A 24,180-nucleotide genomic window follows, 5' to 3' on the forward strand; every position below is an offset into this window, starting at 1 on the left:
TGAATGGCAATTAGTCGTTTCTTTTTTCAGCATTAACTGCTCTAGCAATCAGCTGATATAGAGACATAGCCGTCAGTCAACTGCAGTTCAGTTATGACTGGTACATAGTTTGACTACAGATATTTCCTCCTTGTATAAAGCAGAACAAAATATTAAAGATTTTATTATATACACCGATCAGACATAACACTGTGACCCCCTTCCTAATATTGTGTAGGTGTCCCTTGTGCCTCCAAAACAGTTGTGACTCATCAGAGAATGGACATGGGCCTTCTGAGGGTGTCCTGTGGTGTCTACCAACAGAATGTTGTTAGTGGGGGACGTTGGGTTCTTTGGGTTGAGGGAAGGGACCTCTGTGGATCATCCCACAAATACTTGATCAGTTTGGGTACATGTCTAATTAACATCTACATGAATGTTTCCCAGCAGAACATTGTATTGTCACAAGATGGTCGATGTTATTCTCTTCACCTGTCAGTGGTCCTAATATTATGCCTGATCGGTGTATATTTGGAAATAGTTAGAAGACCACAATATGGCCCTGACATGAAAAAAAACCCTGACCAACACAGGGCACAATGACACTTGGATCCCATTGCAACATAAGCTTTTTATTTCCTCACCGAATCTGCTCACCCACATTTCAAAGTGTTCAAAAATACTGCTGAAAACGCTGAAAACTACCAGCCCTTTAAGCACGGAGTGCAGTTTTCCCGCACAATATCATTTTCCGAGAAAGCCCTTCTCAACACATCAACTCAACTGACATTTGCCACATGAAAGAGAAGTCTGTCACTTTCTAATAACTTTTGATCGGGTCGCTCAGAAGGGCTTCCGTCTGCGTCCTCATCATATTTCTTTCTGTTATGACTGTGAGAGCGAGTACGCCTGCGTTAACCTGGCGCCCAAAACCTGCATTCATTTGTACGTCGCGTGGACGTGCGTATGTCTGTGTGTGTTTGCGCTCAAAAAAAAGCTTCTGTATGTCAATATTTAGACAAATGGCATGAGAGATAATCACAGATAACCCAGATTAAATAGAGGGATTGATTTTAAACTTGATCCTGAATGCAAACACAAACACACACGACACAGAGCAAACACAGACACAGATTCTCATGACTATATTTGTGAGGTAAATCAACTTATTTACTTCCTATTATTTGTCAAACTAAAACCCAGTCCAGTGTTTCAGATGGTTTTCCTCATCCTTTAGCTATTGAAAACAACTGAATATAACAACACACAAACACGCACAGAGGGGTTACGTCCAAGTCTTTTCCTCACAGCTCTCTGTAGGACAGCCAGACAGCCGGGCTTGGCTAGAAGGGTTTGCAATGGGCAGCTGGATATTCTGTGGGAGGGGGAGCTTGGGTGTGTGTGTGTGAGTGTGTTTGCCGGAGGGTGTTTAGTTTGCCGGATCTGTTGAGTCAAGGGGTTTGAGCTCGCTCAGTGCCCAGCCTGCCCTCCAGCTTCACGCATGTGTGCGTGGGCTCACCCATGCGTACACACACTGGTGCGTGTCCGCACATGTGTGCTGTGTGCCGGATGTCTGTACATGTGTGTGTAGTCTGGAGAGTCATACATGGGGCGGGGGGTGGGTGGGGGGCGACGTGGCTGTAGGGGGTTGTGGTGCTTGTGCCCCAAATCCATCAGTGGAAAATCTGGCGTTCCTCCATCTCTCCTCCCCCACGCAATATCCCGAAGTGATGCTCGATCCTCACAACTGCCTGGCTACACCATAACCACCTCTGTGTCTTTCTCATTTGCTTTTAATCGATGTGCATCACAACCACAACCACACATGTGCCGTCTTTGTGATCGAGTTACTGTACAAGGATAAACTGTAAAAAAATTTGTAAAATGCCGACGGATCAATTAATTAGGAAGGAACAGGATGTATATATAAGAATAAAAGAAAACCGGTTGTGACAATTGCAAGACAAAGATTAGTGAAGGTCATATGAGCCTGAAGGCATGCAAATAGTAATGTAGCGTATAGTGCTGTATGTGGTAAAAGCTCATATGCAACAGAGAAAGGTGGTGACTGATTCATATAACCTAAAAGGCAACCCTTAATCCCAACCTATCATTAAAACTCTAACCTCGAGCTACGTATCTAATCCCATAAGGCTGCTCAACAACTCAAGACATATCCAAGACAGAAATTAGATTCAGTTCTTTTTGTGTGTATTTTCGGTTAGTCAGCAAAAGGTCATAGAAGGATAAAGGGACGTCCTTGGATTAAGCTACCATTTTTATACATATACAGTGATTTAAGCAACTGTTTTTTTCCCTCTGAATTTCATACATAGAATGATTTTGAGAAGACTTTGCAAGGTCTGTCTTTGTTTGCAACAGTTCAAACTTTTAACAGTTAAAAGTAAATAAATGAAACCCCTATGGTCTAGTGTTAAGCGACTTAATAGCCATATTTCCATAAAAATAAAAATAAATTAGGGAGAAAATGCAAATTTGTCATTTCTAAGAACTAGCTTGTAGTGAATAAACTGTAGTTCAGTCAAGGTGGCGGTATAAGTTAAATGACGCATGGTTGTAATAGACAGAGTAAAAGGAGCATAGGTCTCATTGTGGTATTTATCAATACCAAGTATGCAAACTTAGCACTTGACAAGTTGGGTGGGACAGGTGACGGTCATTCTGGAATTGGACCAGCAGTGTACTTGAAGTTTATTCAGGGATACCTGGCCATACCAAACCTCACCTCTCGATGCATCCTTGATAAAAAAGGCAAATACTGTATATATGTGTGGACTGTACTTGGTCAGATGTGTACTTTGAATTGGAACAACACTTGGATCAAGTTCGCTGGTCCAACGTTTGTGTACTTGGTACTGATAAACGCCCAAAGATCCGGCATGACACAGTGGCATTCACACGGTAGAGACTTGATCTCTAGAAGATGAAAAAGTTGATGAGTCAGCTGAGTTACATGTTAAACGTGAGCATAAAAATAGCTTTATGCGTCTGCTGCCCACCTCAGCTTCAGTCAAACTTCATCTCTTCATTTTTGAACTAGCCACCCCCAGCCAAAACGGTGACCAGCGGACAACCAACACTGAGCTTTAAAAACTGCTCTTCGGGAATCCTATGGGCATGCAAGGTTTGTAATAACCTTTCCTCAAATACTCTCAGTTATGTCCGAATAAATTTATCTAACAGATATATAACACTCTTAAAGGAACACATTTAATAGTTTTCTATGTGCGCATGCTCATCCTTATCCACCTGTGTTCTAACAGGATAAAGGTGCGTGTGCGTCTGCTTACACTATGTACCCGCACGTCCTTACACCTGGAAAACAAATCAGTAAATACATGCTTCCCAGGTGTTAATCACTTTTCTTCAGGTGTATTTATGCCTTACCGTCCGCTGAGCAGGAATCCAGCGACCACTGCCAGTAGGACCAGAGCCAGCGTGATGGCCACGGCTACAATGGAAGCCTGGGCACGCTCGCTAGTAGCAGTTACTGCCAAAGAAAAACGGTAGGATTAGACGCACACGGTACACACACACACACACAAAAACCCGCACCTGGCATCTGTCGTCGATACGGCCTCCAAAAGCAGGAGGGGGTCATGTACAAGTTTAACTTTATTGTATTGTCATGCCGGCTCTCTCTCTCTCTCCCTTTCTCTCTGGCAAACTTACAGTAAGGGCTGGTCTGGAATTCAAAACGTCGGCTAAAGGCACCGTAGCCCGCTGAGGTCCTGGCTCGTACCTGTAATGCATTATAAGAGAACGAAACAATACAAATGTCATAACCACCATATATTCATTCATTAATGCATTTCATTAATACAAATTTTGTTAGTTTTTAGGCTTTTGACGCCATTTTTGACCTGGAAGATGTAGACTGAGGAGGGCTTCAAGCCTTCCACTTCCATCTCAGTGTCCTTGGATTTTATTATGGTGTAACTGGAGTCCTGCTCCTGCAGTCGGACAAAGAACGTAAAGGTTAGTCCATGTCATGTGCACATATATTTGATAGTAAAATTTGAAGCTGCAGTAATCGTTTTATAGAAGCGCCTCTTGTCTGTGTCAGGCTCCGCATTTCTCTCCTTGCTGAGCTACATGTGGCAAACGTGAGTGTGTCTAAATGTGTGTAAGGATCAGTTTCCCCCGAACTGTAACCGCATCAGGTTTAAACACAGCTAAATGGCCCCCTCCATTAGCCTGAAGCCATTAGCTAACCACTGACCACAAAACCCTGCTCCGCTCTCCTGTGCACCTTTATTCTGACCTTCCCAGAAAAGAAGACATCAGAGGATGACGGGGGGAGGAAAGAGGAAGGGCACAGGAACAATTATCCGAAGCATCGAATTGCTGTCGCTACCAAAGTCCAGCTTTTGTTTTTTTAAAAAAAGAAGCTGCTGCTTTTGTCAACTAAAGTAAAACCAACATCAAACTTTGTCAATACTTGTCCTATAACAGGTATCAAATGAACAAAAACCTCACAGGGGGAATTTTTTTTTACCTTTTCAAAATACTTGATCTCGTACTCTAGGATGATGCCGTTGGGGCGATCAGGCTCCGCCCAAGAAAGTGCGATGCTGCTCTTCCCCGTTACGCCTTTCCTCACCACGCTCACGGGAGAGGGTGCTGCACACACACATAAAGACATAAAGACAGTTTCGAGTAACCGTCAATTTGCTGTGAACAGTAAAAATCTTGTAGTTTAATATTATACAACCCGGGGCATCTCTTTGTTGTTCATCATAAATAATTAAAATTAGATAACACTCACATCAAATTGTAATTAACTGTAATTAAATGCAAGAGAAATTGTGTCGCAAAATCTGCTGGGTGTCATCAGCATCCATAAGACATTCCTCTGCTTTTGATGTTTACATGCACAGTGACAATTGTAACACTCGCTGCGATCGCTGGATATTATGAAAAATTAAAGTGCAGAAGAAACCTCACAAAGAACACTATCACGAAAACGATTTTAGACATGGAGGAAGAGCTTTTTGGCACTGGAATCTACAAAGTAATTTAGATCTATTTTTTGCCTTCATGTTATTTCTGCCAAAAAAGACGTTTGCCGTGTTTATTTTTCTTCTTCTTCTTCTTCATTTTCATTCCCTTGAGTTCCTTCGTTTGGAATTCAGCCTCCACCGAGGTTGTTTGGCTCAGTCCACCGAGCTCCAGCTCAACCAGTGAGGTTATTTTTGGTTTGGAAGCAGCTCTTACTCTGAAAACATGTTCGCGATGTAGCAACATGGTGCACCTGCGTATAATTAAACCATCCCTTTATAGAAGACGCTGGCAGAGGAGTCCATGAAGTCAACTCCGTGACTCTTCACATCTGGCTTTGAGCGTACCAAATTTGGCCGCCTGAAAGATGCAACACACGCTGTAAAACTTTTCAACATTGAGATCGTCACTTTTATGTTAAATTCTAGGTCTTAGATCTGTGCTTGCATCTTTTCAAACTTTTTGATTTCATCCCATTTTTATTTTGGTTAATTATTCTCTAAGTTTTAAAGTCCATGAGCTCAGCTGTGTGAGTTTGCATCAATCATGGGGTTGTGCTGTTGTAACCTGAACTGCTGGCCCGTCTCTCAGAGGGACAGTTGGAGAGTCTCTGACACATAAAGAGCTTTTAACCAGGCAAAACGCTCCCCCAGGCAACATCCTGATAGTGTATATGTGTGCATATGTACGCGCGCAAGTGTGTGCGTGCGCAAATGCTAAACACCGTTTAGGTTTCAATAGCCTCAGCAGAACTCCATAGGGAATAAATCATCGCTACAAACACAGTAACTGTATCCTGAGTGGATGGTTTCACAGAAGTGTTATCTGCAACATCTTAAAAGCCTGAAACCAGAGACAGATCACACACACACACACTCTCTCTCTCTCTCTCTCGATGCTTAAAAGTGTATAAAGGATGGGATTCAATGGCGACAGAGGGGGGCTTTTTTCCCAGCAGCTTAACGGGTAACAAAACACCAAAATCTAAGTTTAAATCCTCCAAAAATGGATGCAGTTTGCCATGAGATATTTAATCAAAAGTTCTGAATAGAAGGCATCAAATAAGGGAGCACGGATTGGAAAGCGCTCGACACAAGCTTACGAATTTAGGTTGGATAAATAAACCGGATGCGACAGTCTGCATGCAATGCGAGTCTGAACCAGGGCTACAGCCATCAGTTACTTTTTTAAAACGGACGTAAAATGGACGGATGTTTGATTGGGTCTCTAACATTTATTACTTCAGTAAAAACATAAAAAATGGTTAAAAATGATTATGGTGCCAAAATCTTATCCTTTGCCTACAGATTCTGCATTTCCATATGATGTTAGTTATCTATTTAAAGAAATTCACATTTGAGGCACATTTAAATGTTGATCCGAGACAAATATAGTGATCCAATAATTGCCACATAGCTCGGACTTTCCATTTCACCAAATGTAGCAAAAACATAGACACAAATAGTCCAAACACACCCCAAAGCTGCATTAAGCACTGGGACTAAATGAGTGTTTTAAAATTAAATACGAGACGAGAGGGTTGGAAGAGTGAAAGATTTGATGCAATGAAAGAGGAGGAGGAGGAGGAGGAGGAGGAGGAGGAGGAGGAGGAGGGGGAAGCGACAGGGTTGACAAAATTAAAATAAAAAAGTGAAAGCTGAAATATGAAAGAGAGAATATGAGGGAGTGAGAGTGTAGACAAGGCCCACGCAACACTTTCATTTTTACACAGTGTGTAATCACACTTCCCGGTCCAAACACTTCCAATGTGTGTTACATCTGCTAATGAGCACCTACAGTACGGTAATCCAGAACACAAATGAACATTAACTCCTTTGTGTTTTGGCATCATCTCAGTCAGTAAAAAGATTTTCTGTTTTGTCATCAGTCTGGTGCGATGAGAAATAGTTATTATTATTATTTTCTTTTCTTTTTTTTTTTTTTTTACCAAGAGAGAGGTTAGAAAAGGTGGCGAAACCTATTCAGTGGCCGAGTACAGCCCTCCAGTGTAACAACTCTGGCCTCAGATAAGAGCAACATTATCACAGTACTGAACATAAGCCTTTCAGACCGCAATCTGTCTGCACCATCACCAAAATCAATACAGACCTTCAACTATCTGGTTTATTATCCCATAACTACCCTCAGAGAAAGACAGAAAGATAGAGTGAGAGACATAATGGAAGAGAGATGGGAGACAGAGATGCCTTTATTAGGGTTGTAAAGTACCAAAGCTGCTATCGTGTCATTGTTTTCAACTTAACCTTTCTCCTGTCCGCTTGTTTAAGTCCAACGATTCAGGTTTAAATGATTCCAATGGATCATCAGACAATGTATTGCATTATTATCAGTTGAAACATACATACTTTAACCACCCAGGAAGTATAAATTATAAAGGGAGCGTAGTGGTTAGAGAAGCAACCAAAGTTACAACTTTGATTGCTTCTCTAACCACTACGCTCAACCCTAGGAATGCGGTCATGTGTTTATTTGACCAGTCCATTTTTAAATGGATGGCACCATGAGGCCTTGACACATTAGCCTAGAAACCAGGTCAACTTCTCACATTTTTTTTGACTGGAACCGCTTTGTTGGCAACTGATTATGCTCCGGCAAAGAAATGTCGGGCCAATTAAATCATTTGGGTGGGACAGAAGGGTATCAGTGACGTAATCTGAGTACTGCGGAGTTGAATTTGTAGACAACAAATGTATTTAGGTATCTTTTTTTTCTCTGTATTGGCTGAAAAACAGCCCATAAAGAAATCAAAATTATTATACCAGGCTATTATTACTTTCCCAGTAGTAGGCAGCCAGTTACCTCCCCAGTCTTTCTTGGTTTATTTCCTGTCAAACCTTTGGAATGTGATTTTCTCATGAACTGGACAGTCAAACCTGTCAGTTGTGTGTAAAGTAGGACAACGTTATATTTATTTATTTAGTTTTACTTCAGTTCCACTGAATGAACTGCTGCTAACAGCATTCCACTTGGCGGGTGAGGAACAACTCGAGCGTGATTTTGAGCCACCTAGTTCTCGCCTTCATGTGCCACAGCATGGAGAGATTCTTTCCCACCGACTCTCCGCTCCCTCAAGCTCTCTGCTCCGATTTACCAGATGTGTCATCACTCTGCTTTAATCCTCCAATCACAAGTTCTGCTCATTTCAGTCTCAGTGCAAATACACGGACTCCCAACAGCCGCTCTCATATTGCATATGAGCAGAAGTAAGACGCATGGCTGCGGCGCCAGGCAGTGAATTTATTCTTTAACCACCCACGAGGTAATGCATCACGATTCATTTGATTAATAGGCGACAACAGCAAAAACAATGTATGGGAGCATTTAGAGTGCAGTGTACCTACGCTGTGAGCAACAACAACAAATAACCTCATGTAAAGACACATTAAAGCTGGATAATCAAGCTTACGCAGAACGCTCTATGATTATTGACCACCAATTAGATACCCTAAGCTTTCCTTTTCATGACTGACAGGTTTTATATTGTGTATTATTACCGATTACACAGTACCTAACATGCAAACATCTAGGTGTCTTAGTGATTTCTTCTTAAAATTAATTTCTCCTACTTAATAATGGTTGCTAGCAAGCCACCCTATCAAAACTCTGTGTTCGTGTGAACATCAAAGCAGTGCAAACTACATGACTTGCCTTTTTACAAGCACTGAGCTGCACCAGAGCTCTTGGTGTTTTTGAATGCGTACCAGCAGTTCATGTCCAGCCTCTAATTTTTCATTCTCCCTTTCCATTTCCCTTTTTATTTTATTTTTTTACAACCTCTTGCTATGTCACCTTCTCTTTCCCCATCGCAACCTCCCCATCATTCCTCCTCCACAGTTGTTCTGTCCTTCTCGTCCGTCCTCTCTCTCCTTTCACCCCTCCTGATCTCCTCCTCACGAGTACCGGCACTTTATTATGCAGCAGGGCTTCACAGAGACACTGTGAAATCACAGATTTCACAGATCCCTTATCGTGTGTGACACTTTCCGCACATCAAACGACAGATCCTCTGACTCTTTCTCTCCGTGCCCGTCTGCCTCCCTCCCTCAGGTTTGTCTTTTTTAGCCGCCAACGCAGAGGCACAGTCAAAACCACTGTCGCGGACAAGCAAAAACATAAAACGCTGTTGCTTACAGTACAGGCGCCGATCAAGGTCTTCACTGGGTAATTACATATGTGGCATGAAGGCGACGCTGGATCAGAGAGTGTTAAACTGTTCATTACAGTTATTGCTACAGGATTATTGTTAAAAAGATAAGGTAAGTCACTGGATACAAAGACGTCCAGAGGTTCTTTGTACCAAGTGATTACTTTGTTGGCTAAATAAGTGTTGCATTACACAGACAGCAGTTGGTCCATGCTGCATCAAAGAGCTGCAAGCCAGGGACTGTATTCAAACATCCGAAATCTAAAAGTAGCTCTTTACTGAATGAATAAGGAGAAACATTTACTGTATTTGTGAGACTCCTAACTTGAAGGGTCCTAAGCTTTTGTTGTAAGGTGATTCACGAAACAAGTCACCAGCTGCACAAATGCAGGTGAAACATGTAATTATCAGTCAGATGAAAGTGCACTATCCAGAGCTCAGTTTTACCAGACCAGACTACCATGAGTAGTTTCTGGGCATCAATTGATATTCAGTGACCATAAATGGTGTGTATTAATAATACTCGACCACTTAATCACTGAACAAACACAGACATAATGAGTAAGTTCATTCATGAAACATGTGCCATTCATACCATTGGAGCCATTTTCTTAACTGAGCACTAAATTCTGCGGCAGCTTTTTTTCCCTCATAAGAGGAAACTCTTACTTTTACTGCCATTTAGAAGGCCTGCTAGCAGTAGGATGAACTCCCTTGTGAATCAAACCCCAAAGCAGAGGATCACCAGTATTTTCATCTTTATGCCTCCATAAGCATAAGAAGTTGCTATGTGGGATCCCATGTTACATCTAATTTGTGATTAGAATGATTATCCTCCCTCAGGTGGCTACATTGTAATATTACAAATGTTTCTTTCTTGTGGGTTACATGATTAATCATCATTAATCATCATGTAACCCCATCACATTTATCCTTAAGGCTGCTAGGGGGGCTCACATTTTTCTTGATGAGACGGTTTATTGCACCAGTGGGACAACACAAGCACTTGGCAGTCTTACAGTTACAAATTTGGGTGAAATCTCACAAAGATCTTGTGTATCCAGTTTGTAGGTGCTGAGTTGATGAGTAATACCATGGATAAGAAGTGTGAAACACTGCAGGTGTAATTCCCCGAGAGTGATCCAGCATCTACACGGTAAAATGTGACATGTAGAGTAAACTGTTAATTGAATAGCTGCTGCAGCTTGGCTCATTCGAACAATTCATACAGTGGGATACGCGCACATGTTTGCACAGATTGTATTTGTGGCATTTGGAGTGGCTAACCATCCGCACTGTACTGATACATCCACACAGAGCCTGTAAATCCTGTAAACCAACAGACTGAGGTTACGTCTTTGTTTTACTGCCAATATGTGCCCTCACTATTTAGTCCTGCAAAAAAAAAAATTATAATCTATGTGGAATAGCAGTTCCCCACATGTACAGTTGCTAAAAACTAAAAATGCTTATTTTTCACCAAACAGTATTTGCCTCGTGTTTGACAAGGACTGTTATATTATGTGAATTTGTGCGTGTTCGATGATAGCGCGATGAAGTGTGATATTTTTATCATGAAGGTTTGTTCCTCTGGCACGAAAACAAGAGGGGAATAAACAATAATTGGTTTTGGCGTTGATTTCTAACATTGGTATTGCCCCAGAATTTCAATTACTGCATCTCTAGTGGTTGCTTTTGCAATTTGTGTTTCCAAATCCAGGAAAAGACAAAAAATAAACCCTTTTAATTTATTTTTGTTTTGATGCTTGTTTCGTTGGAACCGTCTGTGTGAGAATCTGACGATACAGTGTTGGTAAAACATAAAATTAGCCATACTTTTGTATGTTGTAGTGTTCAGAGCTTCATTTTCAACTATTACTGTAATTCAGTGCTGAATTACTTTCATGATTGTCATTGCGTTCTAGTGATTCAGCTAAACATTAACAAAACAGAAGCACACCCTCACCTATTGTACGGTAGCCTGCGCCGCATCTGTGCCAAAGAGCAGCACACTTCATCTGTCTGTGACTCTGCCAGCCATGTGTAATCTAACGTAATCCCTAATCTCCACTTGGTCCAGTGACTGGCTAACTTTAATCCAGCAACGACTCCAATAAACTGAATTCGAGTTGTGTAGTCTGGTGTAATCCACTCAGTCTGTTGACAGCCACAGTGACAAGACAGTTAGAGGACTGTCAGTTGTCTCGGCTGTTAGGCAGCCATCTGCCTTGTTCTCCTTCTTTCTGTCTGCCTCACTCCTGAACTCATTCCATATCTGCCCTATTACTGCTCCTACCGATGCTACTGTTACTACTACTACCTGCTATTCTTTGACAGCCAATGAACCATCTGTTCAACTAAATGGAACAAAGGCAGCTCTGCTTCATTTTCTTGCTTCCTCGCCACACGGAAGCCTAGGGGAGGAGAGCATTAATCTCACATTTTTTCCTAATTCACTACACCGTATGCAACCCAATTTGATTACGAGTGAAAAATAAGTAGTAAGCTACACAAGCACATACCTCCTGTAAACATGAAAATGGGTTTCTAAAGCAGATATGCATTCTAATCCCCAATTAAAGGGTTATTCGCAGCCATGTGAAGTCGCTGGATTCTTCTATTGTCCAATATGAGTGGTCTTTTATGCTCGGCAACTTCATTGTTGTTGGTTTAGTGCTTTGCTTAAGAATACTTCATAGTTACACATGTTTCATAAGCTGCTCTGGCGTCCTAGATAATACATGCTCACAGCAGCTTCAAGAGCAGTTTTTTTGTTTGTGCAGAGTTGATCAAAAACAGTGGTTCCAGACCTAAAATTAACACCGAAAAATTGCATGTCATCAGCCTGATTCCTCGCTGTTGATAGGCATGCAGAATAACACCTGCTGCCGCACATAGACAGCTCGGTCTGCAAATCAAGAGCTTTCATTACGCCACAGATTCCTGCAAATCTTGTTGATGAAATGTATTGGCTAATTGAGGGGACCAAGCTGCTTTTCCGACGGCGTATCTGGATTCAGCAGAGAAAAAAAACAAAACAAAAGGGCTTTCCGTTGTGCAATGTTCTCTCCTACGCTGCAGGGGTGGTGGAAATTAATACAGCGACAGATTTGTTGGACAAATACTGCGATAATGTGATCATCTGGTGTCTTTGTTATCAAGCCGAGACACTTGCGCCTGAAATCCAACGCATAGGTCGGTTTAAACGAGGAGGAATAAAAGGAGTCGTGACAAAGAGGTAATGGTCTGGGTTGAGGAATTTAGAGCAAGTTTGAATACTGGGGGGGAAAAAATGAGACGGCTGCGCTGCTGATTGAAACCCTCATGGGGAGCCCGTGATTGGCAAAAAAGACAGATCTGGATGGGTGTGACAGATCCGGCGCAACATACCTGCCTGATTGGTTGTCACATTAAGTGACACATACTGCTTGGCGTGGTCTTTGGCCAGCTCTGACACTCCGTTGACAGCCTCCAGCAGGAAGCTGTAGTTGGTGTGCGACTGCAGGTCGGCCACCATCACCGAAGTGTTTGACAGCCCGACGCGGCGTGGGAGAAAGCGCACGTTGAGGCCGCACTCTTCCAAGCCCCTTCCGTCTGGCAAGACTCGTCTGCACAGGATATTGTAGCGGACGTCCTTCCTGCCGCCCGTCTCCATGGGAATGGACCACTCCAAGAAGACGCTGGTCTCGTTCACATTGGAAATAGCATTACGTGGAGCAGAGGGAGGACCTGAGAGAGAAGAAGAAAAACAAATATATTCAATAGCATCTTGATTAACTGAGGATTGTAGTAAGAATGTGCAAATATAAATGTCAGTCCTCACGTGTGCAGGCCATGTTCGGAGGGTCAGAGTCAATCTTATAGTACCCATCTTCACAGCTGCAAGCAGTGGCTCCCATCTGCCTGGCCACACTGTGAGGTGGACATTTACTGCAGGCCAAAGACTCCAGCAGTGAGCGGTAAAACCCCACTTTGCAGACTGAAAGACAGGGAGGAGAGAGGATGCCGAGGGGTGTTTGGGATTGGGTCAGATGAAATGATAAGAGCAGACGTACAAATAGGAAAGGGAAGGGGGTCGTGAGGAGGGAGGTACAAATAAAAAAGAAGTGGGGGAGAGAAAAAGCAGGACAGCACAGTTATTTCCTTTGAAAAAAAAAAAAAAAGAACGAGGTCAGCATCTCAGCAGTTGGGAATGTTCCCCGCTTGTTTTGAGGTTCCTCAGCAGAGATATACAGTAGTTCTCAGAGTTGAAATTAAAGCGAGCATTTGTCACATATTTTTTCTTTTGAAGTCTGGCTTCGTCTTACATCCCTCTAGGGATTATTTCTTTTTAGTGAACCCGCGCAACCTTACTCTTGTAATAATCAAAAAAAGTTTTCCTTACTGTGGGCTTTTCCTTTTTCTTTTTCACAGCCTTCAGTTCCCTGATTTACAAGCGGCACCTGATCAAGAGTTTGCACTTGCATCTGCTGCACCATATTGGTCCCATATGTGCAGCATATACAAACAAATACAACAAGCGCGGGGACGGGCAGACTCTCTCTTCCTCCCACACAAACACGCACCCAGACTGCTGATCTAAGTGGGGCAGGTAGACAGCAGGGTGATGCACTCGGAATGTTAACACGCAAGAATACATCAACAATCTCCGTCGCCATGGCTGCACCACCACCACCACCACCACCACCACCACTACACCCAAGCCAAACCGATCGCCGGCTGATCACGGCATCCTGCCTAGCACGCAGACAAATACACATGGAATAGATGTGGACATATTAAGGGGATTTAAGACCTTTGATGAGTGGGGCTTAATAGAAAACTGTGACCGGAGATATTGTGCAATCAATGACGAATTTCTGTTGCACTTAGAAGGACGAAAGGAGAGAGCAGACGAAGATGCCACAGGACAAAAGAGGCATGCATCGCCGTCTTTGTCCTCTAAATTTAGGAGCCGTTGATGTCGCCCATTGTTTCTTAGTGAGGCTGCAGCTGTGATTAAGAACTACATAATTAAACTTCAGGTAAGAAGGCAGGGGGATAAAGACTAGGAAAGGAGGAAATAGTGGAAGGTAAAGGAGGAGATAGATAAGAAAAGTGAATGATGGGAAGAGAAGAGTTTATGGGGGGGTGAGATGGGGAGAGAAACAAGGAGAAAGGAGGAGACAAAGGAGTGTGAGTGTGTGTGTGTGTGTGTGTGTGTGTGTGTGTGTGTGCGCGCGCGTGGGTGTGTGTTCCAGTCGTTAGACGGCGGTGGCTCTGATTCACCTTGACGGAACCTTGGTCTGTTGTCATGGAACATTAGGCCTGAAAAATTCCCCCTCTGCCCTGGATCACTCCGAGTCTCACCTCTGCTTCACACACATGAACAGAACACACGCACACGGAGGAGCAGGCCTTTCATAAAATGTGTCGGGTAAGTAGGATGAGATGGAAGACGCTAAACAGCACGTTGTCTTTATGGTTGGTTCTGCTGCCTGTCACTACCAGATCGACTGCTCATTTGCGCATGCGTGACGGTAACTCTACTTGGAGAAGCTGCCCAAAATACGATGCCAGAGACGTTCAGAGTCATTCCTACACTCATGTATTGCTTTAGGGTTTGTGTTATTCCGATGGAGAAATACATTTTTGTGCATGTTTTGCTTCAATATGGAGTGAAATTTGTCCACAGCTGTTGTTCTAATGGTTACAAAATGCGTATGTTGTGTTGTGTTTAGTTCACTTTATTCATTGCACTCTATGATGTACTACCCCATCACCCTCGAAATGTGGGTGCAGCATTCGGGGCAGTGGGACACACCTAACCCTTTGTCAGCCCACTGCCCCACCCACCAGCACACACACATATGGTTGTGTAGATTTATTGCCATTGTCTGGTCTCTACCTCTCCTTGGCTTCATCCTCCAAACCCCCATGGTCAAATCAATAAAAATCGTGTGGCAGCTCATTTCACATACGCAGACACACGGATTAAAGTATGGAGTGTAGAAGCGAAAGCGGAGGCAGAACGCACCGACAGGTAAAAACCAAACTCCCAAATGATCTGAGATAATAACGTCCAGATGCAACACGGGAGTAAGTGATTATTTCACTTATTTATTTAACAGTTTTTATTTTTTGGTAAGCTCCCACCACCTGGTGTGTGTGCTGCTCTCCGGAAAGTTCAGCCGTCAGTCAAACAGTATGGCGTGGGCACATCGTGGTGCTATGATGGCTCCCTGCTCGGGTTTCCCGTCGCGATTTTACTTTCTGGTGATTTCTTTCTTTTATTGGTCTGGTGGCCACAGTTAGAACCAGCTGTTACTCCTGAGACAAACTACGTAGTCTTTCAGTTTATTCCCTGACACAATGGGACTATATGAGGTAATGCTCACTATATGATCCAGGATTTTTTCTTAGAAATAGCTACAACAGTCTTAATCAGTTGTGTTTACATGGGGAATATTCTTCAGCCAGGTTAGGGTTAGGGTTGGGATAGGCTCCATCCCCCCCGCGGCCCTCCAGAGGACAAGCGGTTACAGAAAATGAATGAATTCTAACCTTACTGCTTACATGGACGCTAAATAAAATAATCAGATGCCCCAAACCATCAGTCAGAATAGTTTGTTTTTGACGTGCAAAAAGGTCAAGATGAACGAGGCGGAGCCACTTTTTAGATAAAGATGTTTGCTGATAATGTGGCGTCAAGGATGCTGATGATGTGCTTTGATTAAATTAAAATAACGCATGGGAATTTCCCCTGGAAGTTGATGATCACTAGAATGATATAAACATTTGCAATTAAAATGTGCAAACTGATGGCGGGGTGGGGGTTTGGGGGGGGGGGGGGGGGTCCGCTGCATGCCACTTTAACACAAGTCAATTCCATTTGACTAATAAGCACCAGCAGAGTAGATGTTAAGGTATATATTATCATTAATTCTAGCTCATTTCCAGTGAGGGTAAATAGATTATTTATTGCACGATGCATGCACTACGGGAAGATTAACAAGAACGTGCATGGAATTGAAGCGCACGCATGTTGTTTGACATGAAATGATGACATGAGTGCAAATGACTGCGCCGTGCAGCCATTTTGACGGCTTTCACTTCATTACGTAGTTAAGGATTTGGAGGCAAAAAAAAAAGATATGAAGGTCAGGGAAGGGAGCTGGAGGCTGGAACAGGGATGAGGCGATTAAAATACCACAGAAAGCAAATGAGAACATGCATGTGTCGTGTAGAATCAAAGACCAAACAAGAGCTGGGCGGGCAGCCTTGAGGTGTAGATGTCAGGACAGAAGTGGAAACATGGAAGATGTCTTATAATGTCATTTAAATGGCAACTGATTTTTGTAGTGCATATAAAATGAATTGCTATCATTTTTATCAAGTTACTGTTATCTTCATTTAATTAAAACATACGGCAATAAGACAGATAGGGAAGTTCCTAGATCAAGATTAAACTATGTACATGAATACAGATATATACGCAGATTCCCTGTGGAGCGATTAGTTATGGTCATGGCTGGCTGACTGAAATGGCTCATTCCTCATTGTGAATGCAACCTGAAAAGACGGCGTTGGTGGCATTAAAGTGTGCTCGTGAGCGTGTGTGTTTGCGTGTGCCCTTGGGAAAGCTGTCTTTCCGATGCCACGCAGCTCTTAATGCACAGCACAAAGGGTAATAGGTAATTAATATGCAATACACACTAATGTGTCTGCATGCATCTGCGTGTGCGCGTCTGCGAGCGCGGGGTTAATACGTAATTAATATGCATCGCACACCGGCATCCCAGGCAATTAAGGATCCAGCGGTGTCCGCTGATGCTTCTTAACGAACGTCCTCTGTAATTGGAAACATTTCACTGTAAACATGTTGATTTATATGACTGGTTGTCATTTGGTGGGATTAGAGAGAGTAAGCGATTAAGGCAGAGGGAGAGAGGCGTACTCAGAATGAGGGGGGAATAAGACGAAAGAGAAGTTAAAGCTAAGGACCCCACACTGTGCATCAACACTGGATTTAAATTCATTTGTATGGGTGCCGGCGCAGTATGGATCCTAATACTAAAATACACTTTCATCAAAACTAATCAGAATGCAGGCATTACTATATAATGACATAGTGTATTATTGGCTTATTAGTTATGATACCTAGCAACATGAAATATACCATTTTAATTACATTACAGTGTGAGAGCATTGTAGGTTGGGAGTGAAACATGCAGCTCTAGTTGTCCAATACATGTGCTGTCGTGTAAAAAGCAATGGTGTATACTGATGAATCTGTCAGGGAGGGCAATACTGGCAGTGTCGCAATGATGGCTAAAGCGATATCGTCAATGGTTAGATTAACACTGGGCAAACTACACATTGCCTCATTGCATTGAACAATTGATATTGCTGTTCATCTTGGGTAGCATCACCACCAGCAGCCACTAAGATGGCTGCCATTGTTGCCTTTGGATGTTTGGATGTACTAGTATTAATGAAATAAACTGACTCTTCACAATCGTCTGGTCAAGGAGATCACATTTCATTTTTAAGAACAGCAAATCCGGAATAAAGAGCAGTGACTAGTTACTCTCTCACTGAATTCAGACATGTTCCTGATTAGTTCCCTCTGCATGGAAAGTGTGGCCAGTGTATTAAGATGCTCGTGACCCATTGTATTTCACAGGGACGTCTTTATCGACAGCTAATGGGCCGACCCGGCGATTGACGCAAGCTCCCCCAGAACCCATTCAGATTGCGTTGCATTCTATAAGATCAATCTGGACAATAGGCGTCCGTATGGTAACTGCCAAAAGAGGTGAGCCCAGCAGTAGACCATGGAACACGGCTTGACGCTGGTTGGACTATATTCATAGAAACACAGACAAACAGTGTTTGCCAATGCTGTAGTAAAAAATCGCATTCTTTCTCCTGTTGGTGGTGTATCGATTGCCCCGATGGAGCAACCACCCAAGGTAAAAAGTATAATTTTTATTATGTAGCTTATTTATGTATAAACCAGTATACTTCACCATTAGCAAAGTAACAACTATTTTGTGCAACAAAATTAGGATGAAAAACCCAAATGACACAAAAGGTACACCCTTTGTTGCATATGACATGTACTCATATCTCCATATTTCCTGTCACTCTTCCAGCTGTACACAAAGTCTGCAGGATTGGTACAAAAGTAAACTCTGAAAGAAGAAACACAAAAAAATGGCAAGGCTGAGTTTCAATGCAGAGCCTATATTGTTAAGAGATACTATTGTGAACTAATAAACCAGCTGAGGAAACACAGTAAATATCCTGTTCCTGTATTTGTCCCACAGCAAACTACTGGCCTAAGAAACATAAACACAACGTGTGGGTGCCTATTTGTATGTGTGTGTGTGTGTGTGCATGTATGAGGGTTTTCATACCTTCATGTATTATTGTTGTATTACTGTGTTTGTGTGCATGCTTCTGCGCATCTGTATGCGCCAGTGCAGACTCATATTTGTGCGTGCCTCTGTGTGAACACAAACAAAGGCAGATGATAATACCATAATAATATACAATCAAGTCAATGGGGTTTTCCTGTCCGTGGGATGACAGAGGTGGTCATTGTTCAGCTCCCATTTATTCTCACAATCAGGTCACAACCAGAAACCAAGAGGTCGAGCAGGTCACGGTGGTTTTGGAACAAAACAACAATTTATTGGCCCAATGAAAGCCTAACGGGGGAATGTATAAATAAATGATGATGATAAATCAAATCATAATAATAATTCAACCAGCCATAGCACGGTCTACACATTACATAACAATATCCGCATTCATTCGGCATGCTTTTTAAAAAATTTGTCTCCATTAATGGTCAAATGGCTCTAATAAAAACTGCATTCATCCACAGTGTCGGTGTACAAAAGCCAGAAGCTCTGCAGTGTTACAATACTCCTGAGACACATGGAGGTGGAGGGTCAGACATATATGTGAAATGCAATGATTGCGCATGAAAATGGTTTTGAATCTAATTGGATATCTTTTGGCCAATTAGTGAGTGTATTAGTGCTACAATCACTGAACGAATACACGCTTCCGTATGTGCTTTGGTTCTTTTGCCAAGAAAATATACTGCTTTGAGATTTTTTTTTAAATCAGTAAGAGGTTACAAGAAATAAACTAATTCAGAGATGTTTAAAGATTCATATATTATTAATATTTCACCAACTGGAGGACTGTGTCTGTGTGTGTGTGAATAAGCTCCTTGACCTATGTGGGGACATTGTGGCATTCTTATTGTATATTAAATCAAAGAGGTGTTGGTTTTAGGGGTTAGATTTTGACTCACATTTAGGTCCTTTTGTGTTAAGGCAAGCAGGCGACGCATGGTGTCAATAAAGGCTTATCTGATTTAGAAATGTATAGCAAAGATATACATATAAACTCCCATCCTTCCTTAAAAATGTGGTGTATCTGAATTTTACCTAAATCAAGCATGTAAAAGTCTATGTTTAGGCTGTATAGACTGAACAAAAAATACAGATTTATTTAAATAAATGTTGTTGGTAAGGGCTGAAAACGGCCTATCCTCTGCAGAAAAATGACAGTTGTGGTCAAATATTTAAGGCCATTGATAACCGGTGTTAATGTACATCCAAAAGTGTTAAAGAAAGGCAACTGGACTTAGGTAGAAGTGTTGGGGTAACCATGGTAGCCAAGAAAATGAAAGCGAAACGTGTTGCTAACAATTAACCTAGCCCAAACTCCAACCCCAACTTTTAAGCCATGCCATATTCTCTTTCTAACCCCAAGCAAGATGTTGAACAGTGACTGAAAACAAAAGTAATAACCCAACTGAAGAAAAATAAGTCAACTATAAGTAAAAGCAATTGACTGACACATGAAAAAAGCACCACAAAAACCCAACAATGGTCTGACACAGGACACTAACCTCAGTTGCCTGGCTGAATGTCTGGTGGTGGGATCATGAGACCATCCATCCCTCCTCCACAAATGCAAATGAACTTCATTGGTCTTTGTACCAACACACCCAAACAATCACATATGTTGTTCTGTCATTGCCAACCAAACAACTCTGTCTACGGAGTCTAGTTTCACTGAAATATGCAGAATCCATCTCTGCTACACATTTCAGAGGCAGTTGAAGAAAAAAACACGTCATCAATGTGTCAAAGCTGTAAACTAGTTTTTGTATAACCTGTACCGTTTGGGGGAAAAAAGTCTAAATGCATTGGAATCGTCCGTAACTACCAATCTAAGCAGTTCTTTGCCACCACTGACTAGGACTTTGGAGATGACCAGGCTTTCATGGAAATAAGCTGCCTCTGCTGAATGGAGCATTTTATTAATATTTCACCAACTGCAGGACTGTGTCGGTGTGTGTGCGTGAGCTCTGTGTCTTATATCTCTGTGAGGACATTGTGGCATTCTCATATTACTTTAAAGAGGTGTCGTTTTAGGGGTTAGAGGTTGACTTACATTTAGGTACTTTTCTGTTAAGGCAAGCAATTGGGTCATGCATCTTGTTACGTTGGTTATGGCCGGGGTTAGGGGTCAGGCGACACGTGGTGTCAATAAAGGTTCCCACAAGTACAGAAAGAAACATGTGGATGTGTATGCATGTTAACGTGGGGGAAGGGTAAAAGGGAGGAGGCACTTCTGGGAAAGTCAGTTTACCCAACAAGCACTCAGGAAGCACTTTAGTTGTCATGACAGCATCACCACGTTGAGATGATGGGGTGATGAAGAGGGGGTGGGGAGGAAGATAGAAGAGAAAGAGAAACATGCAGGAGGAGAGTACAGAATGTGAGAGTTCAGTGAAAGAAGCCTTTAGGAAGTTTCCAATTGAGCGCCATCTAAAAAGATGAATGGCGTCAATTCAACATTTCAGGAGGTGATGGCTTCCTGCCACTTACAGGTTTTTGCACCATCATTCATATGATGACAGAAGACAGGACTTTTATTTTTCTTGGGTTAACTGATTACTCTTAAATAATGAAAACTTAAAAAAACAGACACAGGTAAAAAAAATAAATCTCACTTGTACGGTCATATGGTCACAGGTACAGCGAGTACAAATTCTAATTTTGCATCCAATAGGATTTTATATTGTTTAGCTTCTCTTGAGCTCGTGTATTTATGATTCAGTTTTTACCAAGGTTGAAGTGTACCTCTACTGTTGGAGCAGATAAGAACTGCACAAGTCTTTCCCGATTTCCTAGACATCGTGGTCAAAAGTAACACTACATAAAAAGGTTGAAAATTGTTGATGTTCCAAGGCAGAGCTATTGAAATTAGCTGCCACTGCAATAATGCTGACTTGTTTACTTCCCCGGATTCATGTATAGGCACAATGCACACTGCACCTGCTAAGCAGGTATGTCTGTGAAGGTCCTCAGTCATCCAGGTCATGGGACATCCAAGAACGTAAAGCAATTGAGATCTGAAGCTAAGAAATGCTTTATTTAGAGGCTACGTTTCGGTGCCCCAATCACTCCCACTATATGGATATACGCGACGCTCCACTGGATCTAAATATCGTCCGAACGACTCCAAATGACACCAAAGTTATATAGGTGAGTAAACGATCGTATTTTATGCCAGAAATAAGGTCCAGGTTGTAAAAAACAGTAATTCCCCTTTAACATTTTTGGATATACCTGGTAAGTACTGTATTGAAGATATACTCTTTTCGTTTTTAACACAACCAGTGTCAGTGTCTTGTAGATCCAGTCTGATATCACATGAAAATAGAAACGAATTAAACCACTTGCAAAATAAATGCCACACTGAATAAAAGAAACACAGGAAGATGTCATCAGAACTCAGATCCTCATCAGCGCATCATGGTAATCCCATTGAAATGACATATTCTGCCATGATCGTGTGTGTGTGTGTGAGTCCGCGTTACGCAAGCGCCTGTAATACCCTTGTCACCACATCACCAACCGCAAGCCCCACACTGCAAGTGTGAGCTGCTCGTTCGCTATCCCATAATTCCCTGGAGGGAGAAGCCAGAAAGCTTCCTCACATTACTAGGCCAGTGAGACAGTTTCTGATGGCAGCACCACCACTGTGACCAGATCGAGTTTGACATATGCTGCAGTGACGTCTGACAGGCAGGCAAACACAGAGGAACATCAGGGGAGCCCTGGCACTGAAACAAAGTATCGTCAAGGGGAATCCAGCTCTACCCATGACACACTTAGACGAGAATCCCAGAACAAAATGCTCCATGGTTTTATTTCTCTTCCAGCAGGGAGCAGATTTTTTTGAAGTATTTATTTTAATTGAAAATACCAACCTCCTTGTCATTTGTATTCCTTATCTTCTGTCTTTTTTCTCTCCGCTGCCTAAACCTCCCCTCCCCCAACTTCCCCTCTTCTCTCCCCCGACTTCGCTGCCCATACTGTACCACCGAGTCTTTTTTCTTTTGTCACGTGAACACACCGCCGCCTGAATCCGAACACCACAAAGCTGTCAATCCCAGGATTTTTTTCCGCCTTCTTTTATCTTCAAACACGGAATTTAGCACTTATCCTGTCATTCCGACGTTGAATCCAGTCCATGTTCATTACACACTAATTTAAACCCACACTCCATCATTCCACCACGTCGTTTAGCTCCTCTACTATCGTGACAACATTTCACTGAGCTTATGTGCCATTATTCCATCGCTTGAGGAACTCTTATTCCAGCCAACACTCCATTCAACCTTCACTCTATCACTTCAATTTCTCATTTGGCTTTCATTAGCTATATTATAAAAGATGTCACTTTATCCCAAAATCGAATTACTCACACAATAGCTCCAGACATTATTCTACCATTTCAACATTGCTATTCAGCTATTCTGTCACGAGTGTTTCTGGAGGAACATGAATACTGAGGTTGTGATTGGGCATTTGAGGTGTCATGTTTAAAGCTTCAACAATTTATGGACAGCGTATTGACATCCATCACAAAAGATTTTATTTTATTTCCAAAAGGTAAGGCAAACCCACTGCTATATGTCACCCATGGGATCTGTGAAGAGTGGTTTTGAAGCTCAGTGTGATTGACACATCTTGAAAATCCCCGATACCACCTCGCTCACAATTTAAAAATGAACAAATAGGGGGAGTATCAGTGGAGCTGAGGCGGGTGATGATGCCATGCCCTTAATTATGCATAACACTAAGCCTTTACATCATTTAAATGATTGAGTTATTTAAAGATTCAAGGCTGTAATTGGTCATGAATGGGGAAATTAGCTCTGGAGAACAAAGCCATTTTTTTTTTTGTACCAGGCATTTTAAGATGAAGGTCTATGGGGATTGACTTTCTTTTGGAGGCAGCCTCAAGTGGCCATTTGAGGAACTGCAGTTTTTTGGGACATAAAGGGGAACTACAGTTTTTTACAACCTGGGCCTTATTTGGACCTATGGTTTGTCCACAACCTCGTCGGAAAAATATTCAGCCATGTTGCAAAATACTAGCAGTGGCAAATTACAGGTAAACAAGCCGACCGTCGCGGGTTCACGTGGCGCTCAGAGATGACATCGTCCAGGTCAGAAGACATCATCCGGGGTCTGTAGGTCAATCTACAGAGCCCGGATGATGATAACAGGTACCTCCAGACTCAACGGGGAATAGCACTAGCGTATTATAACAAAATATTGGCGAAATGAAACAATTTTGCAGCAGATAATGCGTCATTTAGAGGCTGCGTCTCGGTGCCCGAGTCACTCCCACTATGGATATACGCCGATCTATATTATCTCCTGAACGAGTGCAAATGACATAAAAGTTATATGGGTGAGTAAACGATCATATTTTATACCAGAAATAAGGTCCAGGTTGTAAAAAACAGTAGTTCCCCTTTAAGCATGGGCTTCATTTAGGTCCATGCTTGGACAAAGCAAGACATTTGAAAGTCAAACTGAGCATGATAATACATGGCAGAGGCCAACATATACAAGGATATTAATAACCACGTTTTTCATGCCTCATATAAATATCATATCCAACAATATTGTTCTCAAAAAAAA

The 24,180-nt window shown here is 42.2% G+C and overlaps 1 protein-coding gene across 1 annotated transcript in view; it reads right to left on the reverse strand.

Moving 5' to 3' along the window:
• The window catches only part of epha5 (EPH receptor A5), a gene marked incomplete at its 5' end in the record, with an annotated part of 47,783 nt that overhangs the window by 18,136 nt on the left and 5,467 nt on the right, over window positions 1-24,180 (reverse strand). Inside the window, 6 exons of the mRNA XM_084572417.1 lie at window positions 3,388-3,490; window positions 3,673-3,742; window positions 3,864-3,953; window positions 4,499-4,623; window positions 12,557-12,895; window positions 12,990-13,145. Coding sequence (XP_084428543.1) covers window positions 3,388-3,490; window positions 3,673-3,742; window positions 3,864-3,953; window positions 4,499-4,623; window positions 12,557-12,895; window positions 12,990-13,145 — 883 coding nt within the window. The remainder of the gene's footprint in view (window positions 1-3,387; window positions 3,491-3,672; window positions 3,743-3,863; window positions 3,954-4,498; window positions 4,624-12,556; window positions 12,896-12,989; window positions 13,146-24,180) is intronic.

This window comes from Chelon labrosus (assembly GCF_963514085.1).
Source record: "Chelon labrosus genome assembly, chromosome: 22".
Lineage (NCBI taxonomy): Eukaryota > Metazoa > Chordata > Actinopteri > Mugiliformes > Mugilidae > Chelon > Chelon labrosus.